The sequence below is a fragment of the Ixodes scapularis genome, unplaced genomic scaffold (genome assembly GCF_016920785.2).
Source record: "Ixodes scapularis isolate PalLabHiFi unplaced genomic scaffold, ASM1692078v2 PGA_scaffold12__126_contigs__length_90152505, whole genome shotgun sequence".
NCBI classification, from domain to species: domain Eukaryota; kingdom Metazoa; phylum Arthropoda; class Arachnida; order Ixodida; family Ixodidae; genus Ixodes; species Ixodes scapularis.
Window position 1 is genome coordinate 6,495,705 of NW_024609838.1, and position 18,053 is coordinate 6,513,757.

At 49.1% G+C, this 18,053-nt stretch overlaps 1 protein-coding gene across 3 annotated transcripts; it reads right to left on the minus strand.

The window, feature by feature from the left end:
- Positions 1–1,229: 1,229 nt before the first annotated feature.
- On the minus strand, positions 1,230–17,978 carry LOC8031523 (dnaJ homolog subfamily C member 25 homolog). Of its 3 annotated transcripts, XM_029994600.3 has the most exons (11): positions 17,554–17,978; positions 12,844–12,872; positions 12,728–12,793; positions 12,619–12,672; positions 12,164–12,218; positions 11,997–12,103; positions 11,865–11,936; positions 11,517–11,582; positions 11,399–11,463; positions 6,235–6,496; positions 1,477–1,630 (listed from the first exon to the last, which is right to left on the minus strand). In XM_029994600.3, exons 1-11 carry the CDS (start codon positions 17,663–17,665, stop codon positions 1,511–1,513), a joined length of 1,008 nt encoding a protein of 335 aa, XP_029850460.1. In that variant the 5' UTR covers positions 17,666–17,978; the 3' UTR covers positions 1,477–1,510. The 3 variants fall into 3 exon arrangements, with proteins under 3 accessions (XP_042145327.1, XP_029850460.1, XP_040360305.1); XM_042289393.1 differs by having other exon boundaries at positions 1,230–1,630; positions 12,728–12,872; XM_040504371.2 differs by having other exon boundaries at positions 11,399–11,582; positions 12,728–12,872; positions 17,554–17,793.
- Positions 17,979–18,053: the final 75 nt, after the last annotated feature.

Genomic DNA, 18,053 nt, shown 5'->3' on the forward strand with positions numbered 1-18,053 from the left:
CGACATAAAAATATACCACTGAACCGTTCGTACGGTTCGTGATGCATTTTATAAACGTAGCTTCAGCCTCTTTATTTAACTTTTTTTAGTTCAATACAGCGAGGGGCGTCTAAACGGTTGTAGTAATGGATATCCCCACTATAGATGAAGTGACACTGCTGCTGGATCCTCTATGGCTGGATCGGCTGGATCATAGCGTTCCATTTGCATCCCAACCTTTGGCTCTGGAAGTTTCCTTGGGCTGGTGGTTGCAGCCAGGGTTGCTAATACGAGTTTCTCCACGCCGCCGCCATCTGACCGGCGCACAGGTCTATCACGTCCTATGATCACGTCTGCTTGCGCTTTTTCGGGAGCTTCATTTGGGTTCTAAAAGTTGCACTTGAAACAAAGATGAATAAGTAAATTTTAGACCGTAGGAAGCTTCCGAAAGCGCACAAGTACCACGTGACAAATAGAGGCCAGTTCTCCGCGGCGCCCGCGGGCGCCAACTACAAATTCGCATAGCGCTGTAAATATAGTTATAATGCAATTAAATGCAAAGGGGCAAGCGAGCTGGACAATAATGATGGAAATATCCCTGGAGAAGGGGAACAAGAGGGACAAGGGACAAACATAAATCTCCAAACACAGCTAGGTGACTGGTCTAAAAATTTTAACTTTTCGTTGTAAATTCGTTTTAGGACTTCCTTTTCCCAACCAAGCTGTCCTTTACTGCTCGTGAAATAAAAAATTTGCAAAATTTAATTTGCAAATCGGCCACTCTGACCGATTTGCGAAAAATAGGGGCCGCGAAAATAAAGGGTTTTACAGTATAATCCCCGCACTGACGGCGGTCGTGACGTCTCTTTCTGACCCTTTTTGAATACAGCAAGAGTACGAGTGCATAGCTTTGGTAGGCACCGAAGAGGCGAGAGAGCCGAGATTCCAAAGACTCCTAATACGACGTCACGCCCCGAGAGCCGCGGCAGTAGTTTGAAAATTTCTGGAGCCTCCGTACTTCAAGTTGAAAAATAATCTTGATATTCTTGATCCTGGAGGCCAAATGAAGACGATTTAAGTGATTTTCCTCATATACAGAATTGCTTTAAGGGGTAATCCGCCAATTCCTCGATCTGCCCGAGCAAATGCGTCGGAACTCTTTGGGAGTTTGGGGGGGGGGGTCCGACTTTAAATGGCGCTCAGGCCCACACTCTCACACTGCATGGCGACTGATAACTGTCCCCTATTATAGGCCACTGTAGCAATTATCGCCGATGGATATGAATAGCTATTCTTGTGAGCACCTGCACATCGACACAAATTTCCACAGATGCACGAACAGTGCATGGCACACTATTGACAAAAACAGAGTCGATTGCCAAGTGGGATTCCGCATTTTGCAGGCAGCTTTTGATTGCTTCGTTCGCACGTTTCCAGACACTGGCTTCCAGTCCCCGGAGCGTGGGAGGGACGTGCAGAGTGGCTGCTCCAGCTCTCCCCAATGTGTGAAAATAATTTATTGGTCGGAGAGTCAGTCCTCGAAGCTGATCTGGCCGGGGCCGTGGTTCTTCATGTAGCGCCGGTAGCTCTTGTAGCGGGCGCTCTCTGCCAGCTTGGCCCTCATCTCCTCCTCCTGCCGCTGTTTCCACACCTGCACCAGACAACAGGTTGCCCCAAGAGGCCTTGGGAATGCAGCCGTCTCCATCCAAACCCAATCTCCCATTTTAAATCAGTCGGCACGCTGGAAAAGCTTAGGATGGTGCTTACAAGATCCCAATGCAGAAGGTAACAATCTATAAAAATATTGTTTTGCCGCGGCTCTTACCATCGAACATGTTCCTAGTTGGCGGTCTATTCACGTTCAAAAGTATAAACTCTTTCCGTACTACAAGGAAAAGTCATTTTTAACGTGAAACTTCGACTAGTTGTTCTGGATAAAATGAAGCCGGATTAAGTTTCCCTGCCAAGGGGGATAGAAGCATAGGAGAGGGCATGACGATAGCCGTGTAGCCTCCACAAGCCATGCTCCCTTGACGCCTCGCCTCTTTCCTCATTTTCCTCCTTACCCTCCTCACTTATCAGGCCAACGTGACCACATCACGTGACCGTAGCTAGCCTTCGTCTAGCTATGGGGTACTAGAATACACCACAGGCTAGCCTTCGATCTGATAAAACCTACCGGACGGAGCGCGCGCAAACCTGCAAGGAGTCCTTGTACAATCAACCATCCATCTCACACGTGACATGTCACGTGCACCAATAGCCAGAGAGATCTGCGGTCACATTGGCCACAACATCGTTAAAACTTTTTATGACTAGGCTTCACCAATATTGCTACGTGCCCTCTCCTAGTACTTCTAACCTCCTTGTCCCCCCCCTACATTTAGTGAGAAAATTGATGTTGCATGACCTCAACGCCAACTCCGTTTTCCCGCTAAATTTAGCGGGGAAAACAATGTCACATGGAGTCATGCCACGTGAACAATACGCAAATTTAGTTTCCCCGCTAAATCAAGCGGAAAAATTGACGTCACGCGAGATGTCACGAAACTTATGTCACATGATCTATACACCAATTCAGCTTCCCCACCAAATTTGGCGGGAAAGTTACGCTGCGTGACATTGATTGCATGTCGGTGCAGCCACGAGGTGCAGCTATCGCTAAACGCTTGTGATGGTAGAACGTTTCACCTATCTAACAGAATTGCCTAGCAATTCATTTTGAAGGATAGACGAAACATTGTTTATTTTAAGAACTAGTCAGGATATAGTAACTGAATATATATATATATCAAAACGTAGCCAATAACCTGCTCTTTAGGAAAAAAAAAAAAAAACAAGTGTACACCAATTCTCGAAAAAAGTTTGTCAAATTTAAATGCTGAACTTGAAATTTGTGCAAAAATTATAACAAAATATTTAAACATTTGCAACCATATCAAATTAAATTTTAAAAAAATTCCTAAATATACGAAACGTGTCCCATACACACCACTATCCCTTCTGTAAGTTAGAAAGCTACAGCTAATACTGTGTGTTTTTTTTTTTTTTTTTGGGGGGGGGGGGGGGGGGGGGGGGGGGGGGGGGGTTTGGCGCTGTGCATTTCAGAGACGCTGTTGCACACGAAGATGCACGTCCTCCAAAACACATTTTTTTTTTTTTTTTTTTGCGACATGGCTTTTGTTTGTATGCTTTCGCTTCTCCTCTGCTGCTGTTTGTGTGGCTTGCAGCAAACACAAAAAATGAATTGTCGAGGCTCAGGACAGCCTGGAATGCTAGACCAACTTTCTTCAACGAGCACCTGTAGATATTCTGCACCTCGAAGGCAAAACATCGCGGCAGGAGCTCTAATTAATTGATCCAACATCATCCGCAGTCTTTACTGCTCTTGTCATCCAAAAATAACAATTGGCAAATGCAGTTAAATCATGTGATTTGAAAGAAACCATGAAATTAATTTTGGGCTGGAATAAACTGGGATTTTACTAGGCATGGGCGAATAGAGGATTTTGGGTCCGAATCGAATTCGAAGCGAATAGTGATTTGGTCGAATAATTTCGAATCGAATAGTACAAGCAACTAATACCACAAGATATGTTTAAACTATAGTTTTATATTTGCCCTTATTTCGTATTAGAAGTACCGTAATTGTTAATTTCAAGTGTATTGAGTTCGGGAGCACGGACTGGTCAAAACGGTGGGAAGCTTGCGCCACCTGGTCGGAAATCCAAGCCAGAGTAAGTCAAACCCGTTTATATCGAACTCGCAAGAAAATGTCTACCAGTTCGATAGAGCGGGTAATTAGATATAAAAGTTTTAATGAATTTGACTCTCAAAAATTCACTTTCTGCCGAAATACTACACAATGAAGTAGTCTTGCATCTTCTGCTGCTTTTGCTTCATTGCATCCGTGACAACAATATTTTTCTACGCTATCGACGGACTCCAAAATGCCGAGGCCGCTGCCTTCTGTATTCGCGCATTAGCGCCGAACTATGACGAGAGCACGGAGCACGTCCGAGCGGGAGCACCTTCTCCTGCTGAGCGCCGTTTCGCTCTGCAAGTTGGCTTTCCCCTACAACAGGGTGGCTGCGTTGGGGGAAGCCAGCTAGCAGTACAAGCTGGCTTTTTTTTTTTTTTGAGACGTTGCCTCCTCTTTTACTACCTTCTGTTGTGTTCTCTTTTCAGCCCCAGTCTCAGGTTTACAATCATGTTCGGCTTTTTTTGTTGTTTCTTTTTCCGGGCGACCGCGTCGACCACTTTGAAGGAAACAAAAAAAAAATCTTTTGCGGATGGAGCGGGGGGGAGGGGGACCATCCGCTAGCTATATTTTATTTTCTTCCCTGCGGTCAACGCGGCCGCCCGGAAAAAGAAGCCAGCATGCTCTGCAAGCTGGCTTTCCCCCAATGCGGCCGCTCGCGTTGGGGGAAAGCCAGCTTGCCGAGCAAAACTGCGCTCTTGGCAGTTTGATATATCAGTAGCGGCTGGCTATTTCTGTTCGATGCAACCATACTTTTTGCTATATATTATCACTGTAACATTACTGTGCACAAAAATTTCTCGATCTAAGGAATAATTCGATGTAAACGGGTTTGATATAGTCGGGTTTGACTGTATTTAGAAAGGTAGAATAATCCTATATTGTTGAATAATTCGATATTGTCGAATACCTTAAATTCTATTCGAAGCGAATGCCGAATAGAACAGAATTTGATTGGCTATTTGTAATAACCGAATATTCGCCCATCCCTAGATTTTACCACTAATCGCATATCGTTTAGCGCGCCAAGAGAAAACTATTACACAAGGGTAGAAAGCCATAAACCTGCTTTTCGATACAAAGATTTGAACATAAAGCGGATTTTTTTTTATGTCTTTTCTTTCTCGAAAGCTTTTTGCCTTTTCACTGCGATGCATCCGTGGTGCCCAAGCATATCAGCCGAATCCAGCTCAAGCACTGCGTCACTTGGACATATGCGTCCGTCAACAATCAATCCGTCGACGAATATTTAGATTTGCGTTCGTGGCCAATGAGTGCCGTGAAAGCACTTATCATCACTTGCAAAGGGCAAGTTCCATGGTGTGCTTATAAAGTATGGTAAAAGCTTGGAATCATCGCATCTGGTGCTCAAGCTCCATGTGATTTCTCATTCCGCTTTTGAGCTGAAGATTAAAGTTGAGGAGAACGAAGTCGGAAAATAATTTCATGGTCCCTCGAAGCTGTCTCTGTAGTGGTCCCCAATGTCAGAAGAATGCTACGCTCGACAAGTGACACTGCCACGTGCGACTGTCCAGCTTGGGAAGAAGTGTGAAACGAAATCGATATTGAAGTTGCAGTTCTTCAGCTGTCCACAAAATAACACAACGGGTCTTGGCGTGCCAAATTTGAATCCTGGCTGCGAGTATAAACCATCGACCAGAGGCTATGGACGGCCCAAGGGTGTCGTACGGAAATAGTGAAATAATTTTTTATCCGCATAAATGCAGTGTCAGCCACGTGGCGAGACTGCATCGACGTTGACACCGACAAGACCTTGGGGTATGCAAAGCGGTGCAAAAACCCATTTATTTGAGGACACTTCGTTCGAAACAGTGCTCGGGTATTGTTAGTTTAGGACGCTAGTGGCTCACCGGTTTGGGCATGCATGCCAACGTAGCTGCGCTTGCTTTGGCATCAACACTGCCAACAAAATGCCTACGTCGGCGTGTAAATAGACGGCGCTGTAAGCATGTTAGCACAACCGGGAACGGACCATTTATAGAAAGAAGTATGTCGAAGCTATGCCCATGATCGGTCGATCAATTAGTCGGGAAACAAACCTCAAAAGACCACCGGAAAGAAGCGAATGCCCCAAGAGCACAACAGACAAGGCAGTCGGTGGTTCAGGCTCCGGTTCCTGGCATTGCGTGCGGACGGACGGAGACCAACCCTGCCAGTTTGGGCACTGCCTGTTTAGGCGGTGCCCAGAAGGATGGTTTTCAGCTCGGAATGTGCCAAACGTGCCTTTTTTTGTCAAGAGCGAGTTGACCTTACACCGTCGTCTGCACCAGGGGCATTGCCACGGCTAGAAATTGACCCCAAACGACCGTCGCTATACTGAACGCCTGACTCCTTGCCCCCCTCCAAAACTGCCAGCCACACCGCCGGTCCGCACAGTCGGGACTCGGTCTAGATATGGGTAGGCCGGGCTGCACTTTGCCCCGAAACTCCGCCCACGCGGCGCGAACCCGAGCGAGGGTTTTGGAGCGGCTCACCTTGAACTTGTCCTTGAGCCAGAGCTGGTCCCTGAGGAAGCCCTGGCGCTCCCTGTCCTCGAGGGCATCCCACTGCCCCTGGGAGAGGCCCATGTGGCGCCTGATCAGGTACTCCTTCTCCACGGGACCCAGCTCCTGGCCGCCCAGGGTGAACTTGAACAACCAGCGGGCCTGCCACCAGGCCAGGTGGCCCAGTGTGACTGGCAGCAGCACCAGCTGCACCCACAGCACCTGCCGCAAGCTGGGCCTGCTGTAGCCGCCCCTGGGCACGGACGAAAGCATCAATGACGATGCCTGCGTCTCTCACAGGTGTCTTTAAAGGGACCATGAAATGACCTTTTTACTTTTTCCAGATAACTTTTACATTAAACTGTCAATGTTCACTGAATGCCGAACAGGCATCCGTTTTCGTCTCGGTTTATCAACTTCTACACAAAAAATTATTGAAATATCGACTTTTTCATTCTCTCCAACTGACCGCAAAACACGCCGTGACGTAGGCCATTTCCGGAACCGGAAGTTCTCTCGGCAGTAAGAGAATGGGAGTGTTAGCGGCAACGAGTTGGGGTGCGCCGGTAGGTTTTACTGCGCTGATGTCACCGACGTATTTTCTGAATCGGCGCCTCTCATCGCCGCATCGCAGCTGAGCGAAATTCAATGAGATATGTTGCGCTACAGCGACAGCATGGGACTAGTCCCATACGCCGGTATGCCTGTTGGGAAGTGCAGCGAGTCTTCCGGTGAAAACTCCAGAAGTCAACCACCCTGTCATTGTTGGCAAAAGGGCCGGCCCGCGTCAGTCGTTTGCAAAGCGACGTAGATGGCGTTTTTCGCGGCCTCGGAGATGCAGGAGCGAGCCGACGTTAAAAAAGATACGTTTGAACTACGACTGTCAGCAAGAGCCACGTAAATACCTGTTTACACTCGGAGCGGACGCGCGCGCTTTGGAAGTGCTGTAATCGCGCTGTTTGTAAGCGCTTCGGGACCGTTCTTTTACGATTGCAACTCGATACTGACGCGACACTCGGCAAAGAAAGGTTGGATTGGGGTTGTACGTATACCTCCCACGAACTGTTATAGCTCGACAGTGACGTGCAGTCTGTCAGAATAAAAATGGCATACCAATAACAAAGTGTACATACCGTGTTACCAAGGTAATCCATACGGCGTTTATTTCGGCTCTATATCACACAAAACAAGAAGATAGAATCGACGAGAGTCCCTTTTCGACGAGTGTTCGTCAACACTGCCTCGGAAAACAAGGGGAAGAGATTGACCTCACCTCTTAATCTAGAATTGAGGTCAGCGATCAAACTATAATACGGGAAGGGTCCACAAGGGTCGCGCGGGCATATTCCATTTAGCACGCAAGCCGGTCGTAGGCAGACGGTCTTGCGACGAAGCAACGCAGCGCCGAGTCGGAATGCCTGCTAGGCCTATATTCTGAGCAGCTCGCTTCGTCGGAGTCGGTGGATCCAGCGTTCTTGTTCGTCGTGGTCTGTTTTAAGTACTGTTTTCTTGCTGCTTTTAGTCGGCACGCGCGGGAAGAACACATAGAAAAATAAACGTTCAGTCAGTCAGAGTTTTGAGAGGAAGGAAAACAAAGAAAATAAACGTTCGTCGGTCGCCGCCACCCAAGTAACTGTCGGCCCTGCCCTACTGCGCACGCGCAGTAGTTGCTTCGTTTACCACACGATAGATGGCGCTTGGCTCTCAGCATTATCAAATTTGGCAATTTTCGCCACACATCTCTAATTATGCTACAAAATGTGGATCTGAATATTATTTAACAAAACTTTTAGGAAACATTCGCCGGCTATTTATTGTTTACGATCGCGGTGCTGGTGAGGTAGGCTCTTACCCAATAGGCGACGTGGATTTGGCTGACGTGCCCCATTTCCGCAGATGCATCGTAGTGAACAGGCGAAGGAAGGAAGGCGCAAAAGAGTCCAGTTTTCTTTTAAAAGTTCTATAGCAAATAATTTTTTTTGGCTCCCTATTTTTGTGTTTCTTTTCACACCTTTTACGACGTGCGGTGGATGAAACTCGATTTTAAAATCATTTCATGGTCCCTTTAAAGGGATACTGAAGCGAAACTTGAAATACACCTATTATGGTCAGAAATAGGTTCAATATGATCAATGATATTCATAAATCATAATCGCGCGTTTGTATTTTGAACGGATGGCTATATTTTCACCCTAATGGGCCCAATTGGGTGCACGCTCAAAAATCGGCCATCGGAGAGCGCGATGCGTCTTGGGATATTGGGCGCATTCGTGACGTCATTTGTGCCAGACTACTGATCTCCACTAGAGGGGGCTGGATGGCGCATTGAGCAAACAGGTATGAAGCCACCGGAAGTGAGTGGCTTGTCCCGGAAGTGAGCGCTTGGCAGGCTTTTTAACCCTTCCGAGTGCTGGTTAGAAAAGCGTCGAGGGTGCTGGATTTTTGCGTGTTCCCTCAAGAGAGCCCGCTTTTTGCGCAGTAAGAGCGCATGCGGACTCGAGAAGTATGATGGGAAGCCATTCCATGTAAACATTTTGAGATTCTAGTTGATGAAGTTGTGAATATGTCCCAAGTTCAAATGCCTCATTCTCGGGATTTAATCAAGAACGGGAGTATTGAAACCCAATCAAAGACTCAAAAAAGCATGGTCCAAAACATCAACTGAATGCACTAGGAAGCCCAGCGCACGCCCGACTTCCGGGACAAGCATCGAACTTCCGGTGGCTTCACTTGCGCCAGGTTCGGAGAGCAGCTAAGCGCCATCCAGCCCCCTATAGTAGAGATCAGTGTGCCAGACGGGAAAGGCTACGGCGTGAATGTTGTGGTTACGAGCGTTGCCACTTGGTGGCGCGTCGACGATTTACGACCTGTGACAACGTGGCCGTTTGAGATGTGCAAGGGCTGCACGCACGCTGCACCACGGCAAGTCGGCAACCACGGCAGCACTGACAAAACCAGCTCTGAGGCCGGATTCTCAAAGTGAACTCACGACGAAAAAAGTGCGTACGACAAATTTGAGAGAAAACCCGTACTCTCGAAACGAAATTGTCGTAACCTTTGCGCAGGTTACGACAGAATCCTACGACAGCTCCGAAGCTGTCTTACGCACTTTTTACGATCAAATCAACAAGGCCGACAGTGCCGCTCAGTTACTTGGTATCGGCCACCAACGGACATTTATTTTTCTACGTGCTCTTCTCGTGCGTCCCGACTTCAACCAGCAAGAAAAAAGGAAGGAGTACTTAAAACAGACCACGACGATCAAGAACGCAGGATCCACAAACACACGAGAAGAGCTACAACGGCCACGATTCTGCCGACCGAGCGAGCTCGGCAGAATATAGTAGGCCTAGCAGCAACATCGACTCGGTGCACCGTTGCTCCGGCGGTCCTTGGCCAAGACCGTCTGTCCATGACCGGCTGGCCTGCTGAATGGAATATGCCCGCGCGACTTTTGTGGACCCTTACCGGATGAGTAGTTTGATCCCTGAACTAAATTTCAGAGGTCAATATTTTCCCCTTGTCATCTCGATCTCGTTTTCCGAGACAGCGGTGACGAACGCTGTCGTCGACAAGGGACTTTCATTGATTCTATCTTTTTGTTTTGTGTGATATAGAGCTCAAATAAACGCCATACGGATTACCTTCGCAACTCGGTATGTACACTCTGTTATTAGTATGCCATTTTTATTCTGACTCGACGCTACGTCACTGTCGAGCTATAGCAGTTCGTGGGAGCTACGCGATGTCAGTCTAACCTTTCTTTGCCGAGTGTCATGTCAGTATCGAGTTGCAATCGTAAAAGATCGGTCCAGAAGCGCTTACCGAAACGCGGTCTAACAGAGCGAATCCAGCACTTCGATCAAACGCGCGTGTCCGCTCCGAGCGTGAGCAGGTATTTGCGTGGCTCTTGCTGACACCCTCGTAGTTCAAACATATCCTTTTTAACGTCGGCTCGCAGCTCGCGACTTGCAGCAACTAATACCGGCCGTGCCAGAAGCATGCTCGGGTCGTGTCGTGCAAAGAGCCGCAACGAGAACGAGCTCACTGTGGCCAACTACGCTTTGGCTTTCTCCGCCAAGGCTTTGCAAACGCGTTCAGGCCTAGGCGAATTCTGCCGGCACGCCGTATTGCCGCAGAACGGCGCTGCTATTATGGCACAAGTGATGTCACGAGAACTTCCCCCCATCCACCAGATGAGAATTCGAAATCGTTTAATTATGTTTAAAATTAGTTCTCCTGTGTTTTACAGCGCAATATTTATATTTCTGAGGTGGTGCCTGTCCCTAGCCCATATTTATGCAACAAGATCAGCGCTAAAATTTAGTTTCACTACCCCTTTAACGCAGCCAAAAAAGTGACCCACAATGTCGTACGAGTGTCGTCGGCGGTGGTAGAGATTGCAGACGCCCATTCCCATTCAGCATTGTACCGCAACGAACAACCACCGGGACTGCGACATCCAACAGTGTGACGCTCTTGCAACTTAATTTGTTGCCACTCCGTGCATCGTCGAAGGGCTTGCAAAGGAGGCAAGACAACCCCTTTGCGGTTTTCCTTGGGTGCCAAAGAGGATGGCAAAGTGCTTCCTTTGCTCGAGAAAGCTCATCGAACAAAGAAAAAAGCGATTCTGAAACGTGCTTCTATTTTGAGACGCTGACCCCAAACTTAAAAAACGCGGATCTAGTAATTTGCCAAGATTGTCGCTGCCCCCCACATGCTCCTAAACTCGTGCACTTGGCGGAAAGCAAGGTGCACAAGTTTAGCAGGCTGGGGTCGACTGAAGGCACGTCTCTCGGCTCCTAGCCGCAAACCGGTCTTCCCATACAAGGGTCTGCTGCGGCCTTGTCCCATTTGACAAGAAAACAAACTGAGTGGATCCAGTCTGACCGTCTGATCAGCTCAACTGACGAGGTCGATACGCAGTTCGACCGTTTGATCAGCTCAACTGACGAGGTCGATACGCAGTTCGACCGTTTGATCAGCTCAACTGACGAGGTCTCTGGCAAGGCACACGGGATGATGTCGCGCAAAATGTGTGAGGAGCTACGCGCAAAACATGTGAGGAGGTCGTTGGCGCTCGTGGGCCCACACCGCCCCCCCTGGAGCAGAAAAGGACTCGCTGGCAGCGAGATGCTTTGGAAGAGGGCCTTACCGGATGTCCACCTGCTCCTCGATGATCTTCCGGAGCAGGCTCTCCTCCTCGTCCTTCAGCTCCTCCTGGGGGAGACCAGAGGACAGTCTTCCGGAGGGGGTTCTGGGGCAGCACTCACCTTGCGCCTGCGGTCTCGCTTTCTGCTGGGGTTGTAGAAGCCGTCCGCCCGGGCAATCTCCACCGCCTGCACGAGCAGAGGAAATCGAGCCATACGCGGCCCTCTGGGAGTCTGCCCAATACCGCCTAGAAGACATGGCCCGCGCCTTTCATCGCAAACATAGTCGCTAGCAGACTCGCGTGGCGCCGCGTCGCTTGCGTCAGCATCACTGCCAGCACGTCTCGTAACAAGCGAGACGCTAGCATGCGGCGACGGAAGCATCTGCCATTTTGCGGCGACTCTTGCTGCTTCGGATCCACCAACAATGTGTGCAGGCCCCATCTTCTAGACGCCGTCATTCAACCTCACCTTGAGCCTGTACTTGGGGACCGTGACCAGGTGGTCGATGGCTGTACGGTACCGGTGCCAGGCCCCGTAGTACTGCAAGGGATTGCGTGGGGTGTGCCAACGGGGCCGAGGGAACGAAAGCGATGCGCCCACCTGTACAACCGAGATGACGGTGATGGTGACGGCCAGGACTATGCGCACGTCCACCCTGGGAGCCATCCGCTTGCGGTAGTACCGGAAGTAGTGGCGGTAGACGGCCTCTGTGCAAAGGGGGGCGCGATGTCAGCGGTTGGCCCTGGGAGCCCCCAGGAGGCGCCCACCTGGATTGTCCAGCATGTCGTCGTAGTCCTTCCGGGACTCGTCGTCCTTGAGGATCTGTAGAGGGGCGCGAGCGTAAGGGAGCTGCATCTCCGACCTCAAAGTGGTCCCTCTATTTTCGGCCGATGACGTCGCAGAAATGTCACGCCGTCGGCAGCTGCGGTCTTAGCACGGCGGCAGCGGTGGACGCGACAGACGCCCGTTCTGTGCACGGTCCGCAGAAGCTTCACCGGCCGGGAGTCGGGACTCGACAATGACGCTCATGTTTGCTCGTGCCTTTTTCTTTTTTTTACGGAACTCGAATGACCAATTACCCAGATGGAAATATCCGACGGCGCGTCAATCCGGCTTCTGCGGCGCCATCTGTTGCCGCTTGCGGACCTCTTTTGATGGATGCGACACGCGCATATCGGAGATGCGTTGCAGCCATTGGGGTGCAGCGATGCCCCGTGCTCACCTCGTAGGCCGTTGCTATGAGGGTGAACCTTTCCGTCGCCCTGGATTTGGCCTCCTGCAAACGCAAACTCTCGAGCGGCCTGCGGGACAGACCTGCCGTCCTCTCTCACCTGTGTCTTGTGCATGTCGGGATGGTGCTTGCGTGCCAGCTGCCTGTAGGCTCGAGCCATCTCGGCCTGCGTGGGGACCCATTAGCTCCCCGCCCGCCGTCTCCATGTGCACCCACCTTGGACGTGTCTCTCCCAACTCCCAGCACTGAAAAGAGACACCCGATCGTGGACTACCTTCGGCAAACAACCTTTTATTAAACGGGGTTAGGGCACATTTCACCGTGCTTAGACTAAACTATGCCGGCGCAGTACCGATTACTCGCCCGACCTGTAAAAATAGTAATGTCGCATTTTAATTAGTCGATTCTAAAGCTCATCAATTACGTTTTTCTTGGACCACATTTTTTTTAATTCTTCGCTCGGCAATTTACATCTATTCACTCTGACCAGTCTTTGGGGATCTCCGACAACGGGCCCAACGAGATTAGTTTCTTTTATTTTCGTGCACAGGGGTAGACCAGGGGTCTCAGACATGCGACTCTCTGGGACGCGGCTTTCGGGCATCCCCCGGCAGCAAGCGCCGCTGCATGCGCCTTATAGTTTTATATTGTCCATTCATTGCCGCTCGACAAGGAACTCTGCTCATATAACGTGTTCACAGGTTTTGCACTATTCTATCTTTTGGACAAAGTATTGATTCATCTAAATATTTGCTTCTCGGCCCTTTCTCATGCAACTCAAGCGGAACGACAGTATCACTACTAGGCTACAAGCACGAGCTCTTTGCGCAATAAGGCAGCTCGGCTGTACATAGTCTCGCTCAGCAGGATCGACTGCTAAAGATGAATATAAGAGCTCGGGATTTTAGCCGTGAAAAACTACGCTTAAAATATGAGTATTTTATTATAATGGTGCTATAAAAATTAATTTGCCCAAGTTACACTTTCTTCTACATGAGGCCCTTTTGTATGTTTGCCGTTACACCAATGCCATTGCTGTGCCAGAAGTCAAGGCAGGACAGTGCACCTACGCCATCGGGAGAGGAAGCTACACCCTGGGAGTCCTCGCCCTCTTCCAGGTACCGCTGTCGGTAGGACACGTGAAGAGAATTACAAAGATTCTTCGTTTTGAGGCCTGGGGACAGGCAAGATTGCTTCAGGAGTGCCTAAAGGTATGGTGCTACTCAATGTTCAAGAGCCAGAGGAACGCAAAGGTGAAGTTGTGGGAGTGCCTGTGTCAGGCAACACAGAATACGGATTTCTTATGGCAGACCTTCAGACTGTATTTGACACGCCCAAAGAAGGCCCAGGGAAAGATTGCAGGTTACGGTGTTGGGTGGTGTACCCGCGGACGTGCTGGAAAAAGGTTTCCAGCACCCGAACCCCAAGAGACGCGGTTTCCACGTCTCTTAGGGCTCGGGCAAGCCAGCGGGGATGGAGAGAGTAACGCAATATTGGTGCGTCACATTTTAACCGGACGACGCGGAAACCTTCCTTTTACAAGGGTGACGCACTGTGCCGAAAGCATGTGCTATGTGAAGTCTTTGGTCCTGGGCTTACTACTGGTTAGGGCTGCTAAAAGTTCCTTTTTAGACGAAAAACAAAATATAGGTGGCGTGAATCGTTTCAATTATTTATAAAAGTAGCTTTGTTCAGTATTTTAGATCAGAAAAGAAACGAATGCGATTTATAAAGTACGGAGACAAGAAATGAAAGGCGGCGCATACTAGGAAGGTGTACTGGGATCAGGCACCGACGAGCGGCGAGTGTAGAAAGGTCCCAGATGTACAAGGCGGCGCTGTGGTCATATACAGGCTCGAAGATTTGACCGGTTCCGAGCATTCCGAAGGTCTTCGGCGAGGAGGTTTGGCTTGCAGTTTGGCCGTTTCGCAGCGCAAAGTGGCTCCCGTTCTGAGCTGGTCTTTACCCCGTGTTTGCTGTCGTTTGTGGTCAATGAAGTGTCATGCCGAATTGGTGTTTAATCGCGCAGCAAATGCAATGCGCGCCGCCCTGGCTGCTCGCTTTATACAGCCTATCTAGAACGGCAGCCGTGAACGCTCGCTGGGCTTACTACCCCTCCTCTGGTTCATGGCCACTCAAGCGACGAAGGACGTCATGAAGGAGATTATTTTTTGTTTGTTTTCGTAATTTTAATTTGCCTACAACTTTTAAAATAGAGCGAAATTCAAGAAAGGAAACATTTCATTAAGGTACTATGTTCAGTGCACTCAGGTTTGGTGAAAATTAAAAACCAGTAAAAAAGACCTTGCAGGGCCCCTTTTAAGAACTGTCAGAACATTGGCATTTTAAATTTTGCTTAAGGGATACTGAACCGAAATTGGGAATCACAAAATAAGGCGGCAGAAGCGTTGAATGGGACGCTACGAACTCCAAAACATCACTCGTACATCAATATCTCAGATGGATGGCCATACTTTTGGAAAAGAAGGGCGCGATCAAGTGAGGGCTACGACGTCATGGTCCTCCGGAACATTTGAGAACGAGGAGAAGCGACCTTGCTTCGGTTTACCAGCTCGACGGGACGAAGCAAGGAGGAGGGGGAAATGAGAATCGTGACGCGACACTTGTCTCGTCGACCGTTTTCAATTGCACACTTCTTTTTTAAAATTACGGCGAATCCGTCGGAGATATTGTTCTACGAGTGATGTTTTTGCGTTTTGCAGCGCCCCGCCAACCTGTCCAGCCTTGTTTTGCGAGCTCGAAATTTCGGTTCAGTATCCTTTTAACACGTCAGGAGTCGGCCCAAAGTAGTTGTTTATGCAGGTCAAAACATTATATGCTACTGGCAAAACAGCGAGCACACAAAAAAGCAAAGATCACGACGTCTAGAAAACCTCTCGTCGCTGGGAGAGTCGACTGCTTCGCCAAATGAAGCGGCATCGCTTTTTCTTTTTGTCCCAAAGTAGCAAAATATTTCCCTCCGTTGGCCCTCAACCTTCCGGAGGATGGGCTATCTGGCCCCCGTGCTCGAATGAACTCGAAACTCCCGAGCTAGACAATCGTTGTGTCGCTTTGTACTGCGGCCACAGACGACGCTCCTGCGTGCCTGGTGGACGGCGACTGTTAAAAAATATTTGCCCCGCCGAGGAAAGAAGGAAACATGACACAACTTTGCGAGACTGGTACAGTTAAGCCAGTTGAAGGGGTTAGTAATGTGCGCAGCATCGAGGACTCAATTGTCCACTTTGGCAGTTCGTCTCCAAGGTGTGGCTCGTTCGGAATGGCACACTTTTAGGGTTCTCATTGGCTAAAAAAGAAATTGCCGACGTAATGCACACATTGAAGGATACGTCGACCAAAATCTTAGCTGGATTGTGGTTGTTTGTATCAGTAGACCCTTTGCAAAAGTGCGCCATTGTTCGGGCACTGAACATGTATTGGCCGCGAGGGCTGCCCCAGCGTGAACTCTGCTCGTATTGAAAACAAGTGCTGCGTAGGCGATCGGCAAGGACCCGGATTCGATTGCACGCTTCGTGCCCAAGACATGGCGACCACCAATGTTGCTCAATGGACTTTTGAGAAGGGTCTATTTGCCTCCTGCTAGTGGGCAGAAAATTCAGTGGTAGATGCAAACATTGTTGAACTTGTCTCCATTATATTTCAATGATAATGAATTGGGGCAATGTTTTGGCAATTCAATCTCGTGTTTTAGTTTACTTATAAAAGGTGTTATGAATCGTGCAGCTCGCTCCGAAATTACCCGAAAAAATCGGCAACAGCTCGCAAAATCGAAGCGATCCTAGCGGCGTAGTACCATGCAAAATCATCTTGGGTACCTTTGGGCCACCGTTTCGCTTTTGGTTTGCCAGCCACGACCCTTCACGACCAAATACAGCGCACGCATTTTCGAATGCGTGACTTCACTTTAAATTTATGGCGTTGCCCACCGACACGGATAGGACGCTCGGGCACGTTTCTCGGGGCTCCCGACACACCAGAGCTTGTGCGTAGGTAAACAAAGGAAGTAGATGAATTGCACTGGGCCAATTATCCTGTTCTATCGTCTTGCTGTCTTAGGCGCTCCTCGCCAGACCCTGTGACGCCTCGGAATGCAGTGCGGTTGATGGGGCTGCGGATACGAAGACGGTATTACTGCCGCCGTCTTGCGTGTTTCCGCGGTTCTCCGTTGTCGACTTTTTCTATGTATTCTCGGAGAGTGTCCTAAATTCCCCCTAGTAAAGTGTTTGGCATTGATCGTCTGCGAGCGTCTTTGCCTTTCCGCCTGCTTTTCTTCTTGCCACGTGACAACGCAGCACATGTGCACTTGCAACCACTGGACATGGGAGGCGTCCGCCACTAAATTCAAACGCTCCCAATGGTTTGAGATAAACTTTCTCTACTATCTAGGCTCTCTACCCAGGGGTGTATGCTTGTGGCACCATCTCCCGGTATACTCAGTAAGCAGATGACCAACAACTTCCATCTAGTAATGGTGCAAATGACCGCGTGTGCTTGTGACAATTAAACTCAACAGACTTTGAAGCAACACTTCTAAAATCAGAGCGGCTCTCACTACAATGTTTTGTGATGTAATGAGATAACACTGACATGATCTATACAGCCCTAAGCGTTTTTTTTAGGATCGTGTGCTCCGTCCTTTGGCAACCCCATTGCAGCTATTGAATTAAAGTTAACTGATTCGTGGAACGTCGGTGGCCGTGTTTAGGTAGCGCCGTTCCGTGGCCAAATGGAACGGCGGCAGGATGGTCGAGACACGACGGCCAGCAAGCTCGAGAATACCCGATTCGCGACGGTGGCCGACCCGACCGAAGGACGGCAGAAGCGAACGGGGCGACACATCATCACTGCCGCGCTGGCACTCAACGACGGACATCGGCCCAGCTGTGCTCGACACGTCGCGCTCACCTTCGTAGCAGTTTTCTCGGCCACAGTAGAGTCCATCGATGAAGCCATGTGCGCCGGCAACGCAGGCAGCCACCAGCACGAGGATCGGCACGCCGCGTTCACTCACAAGCATCCCGCCCTCTGCTACAAGGCCGGCATCGACAGCTTCTCGGATACTCTCGGTTTTGTAACTACGACTACTACGACTAGGAACCTTCGAACTTTGCGACTTCTGCCACTTCTGCTTTTAATTAAAAAAAAAAAAAAAAATTTTTTTTCGTAAAGCGTTGCCAGAGTCTTATAAACAAACCTCTCGTTTTAGGGAATAAACATTAGTTTTATTTCAATCTTTAGGAAGTAACAACTTACTGGGCCATTAATAAAATAATTAATAATTTGATCAATTAAATTGGTGTTAAAAACATTCCAAAACTACCCCATGAATGATGATTCGATTTCAGTTCTTTTGTTTTCAGCTGGGTAAACTTTCTCCTGACAAAAAAACAAACAAACAAAAAAAA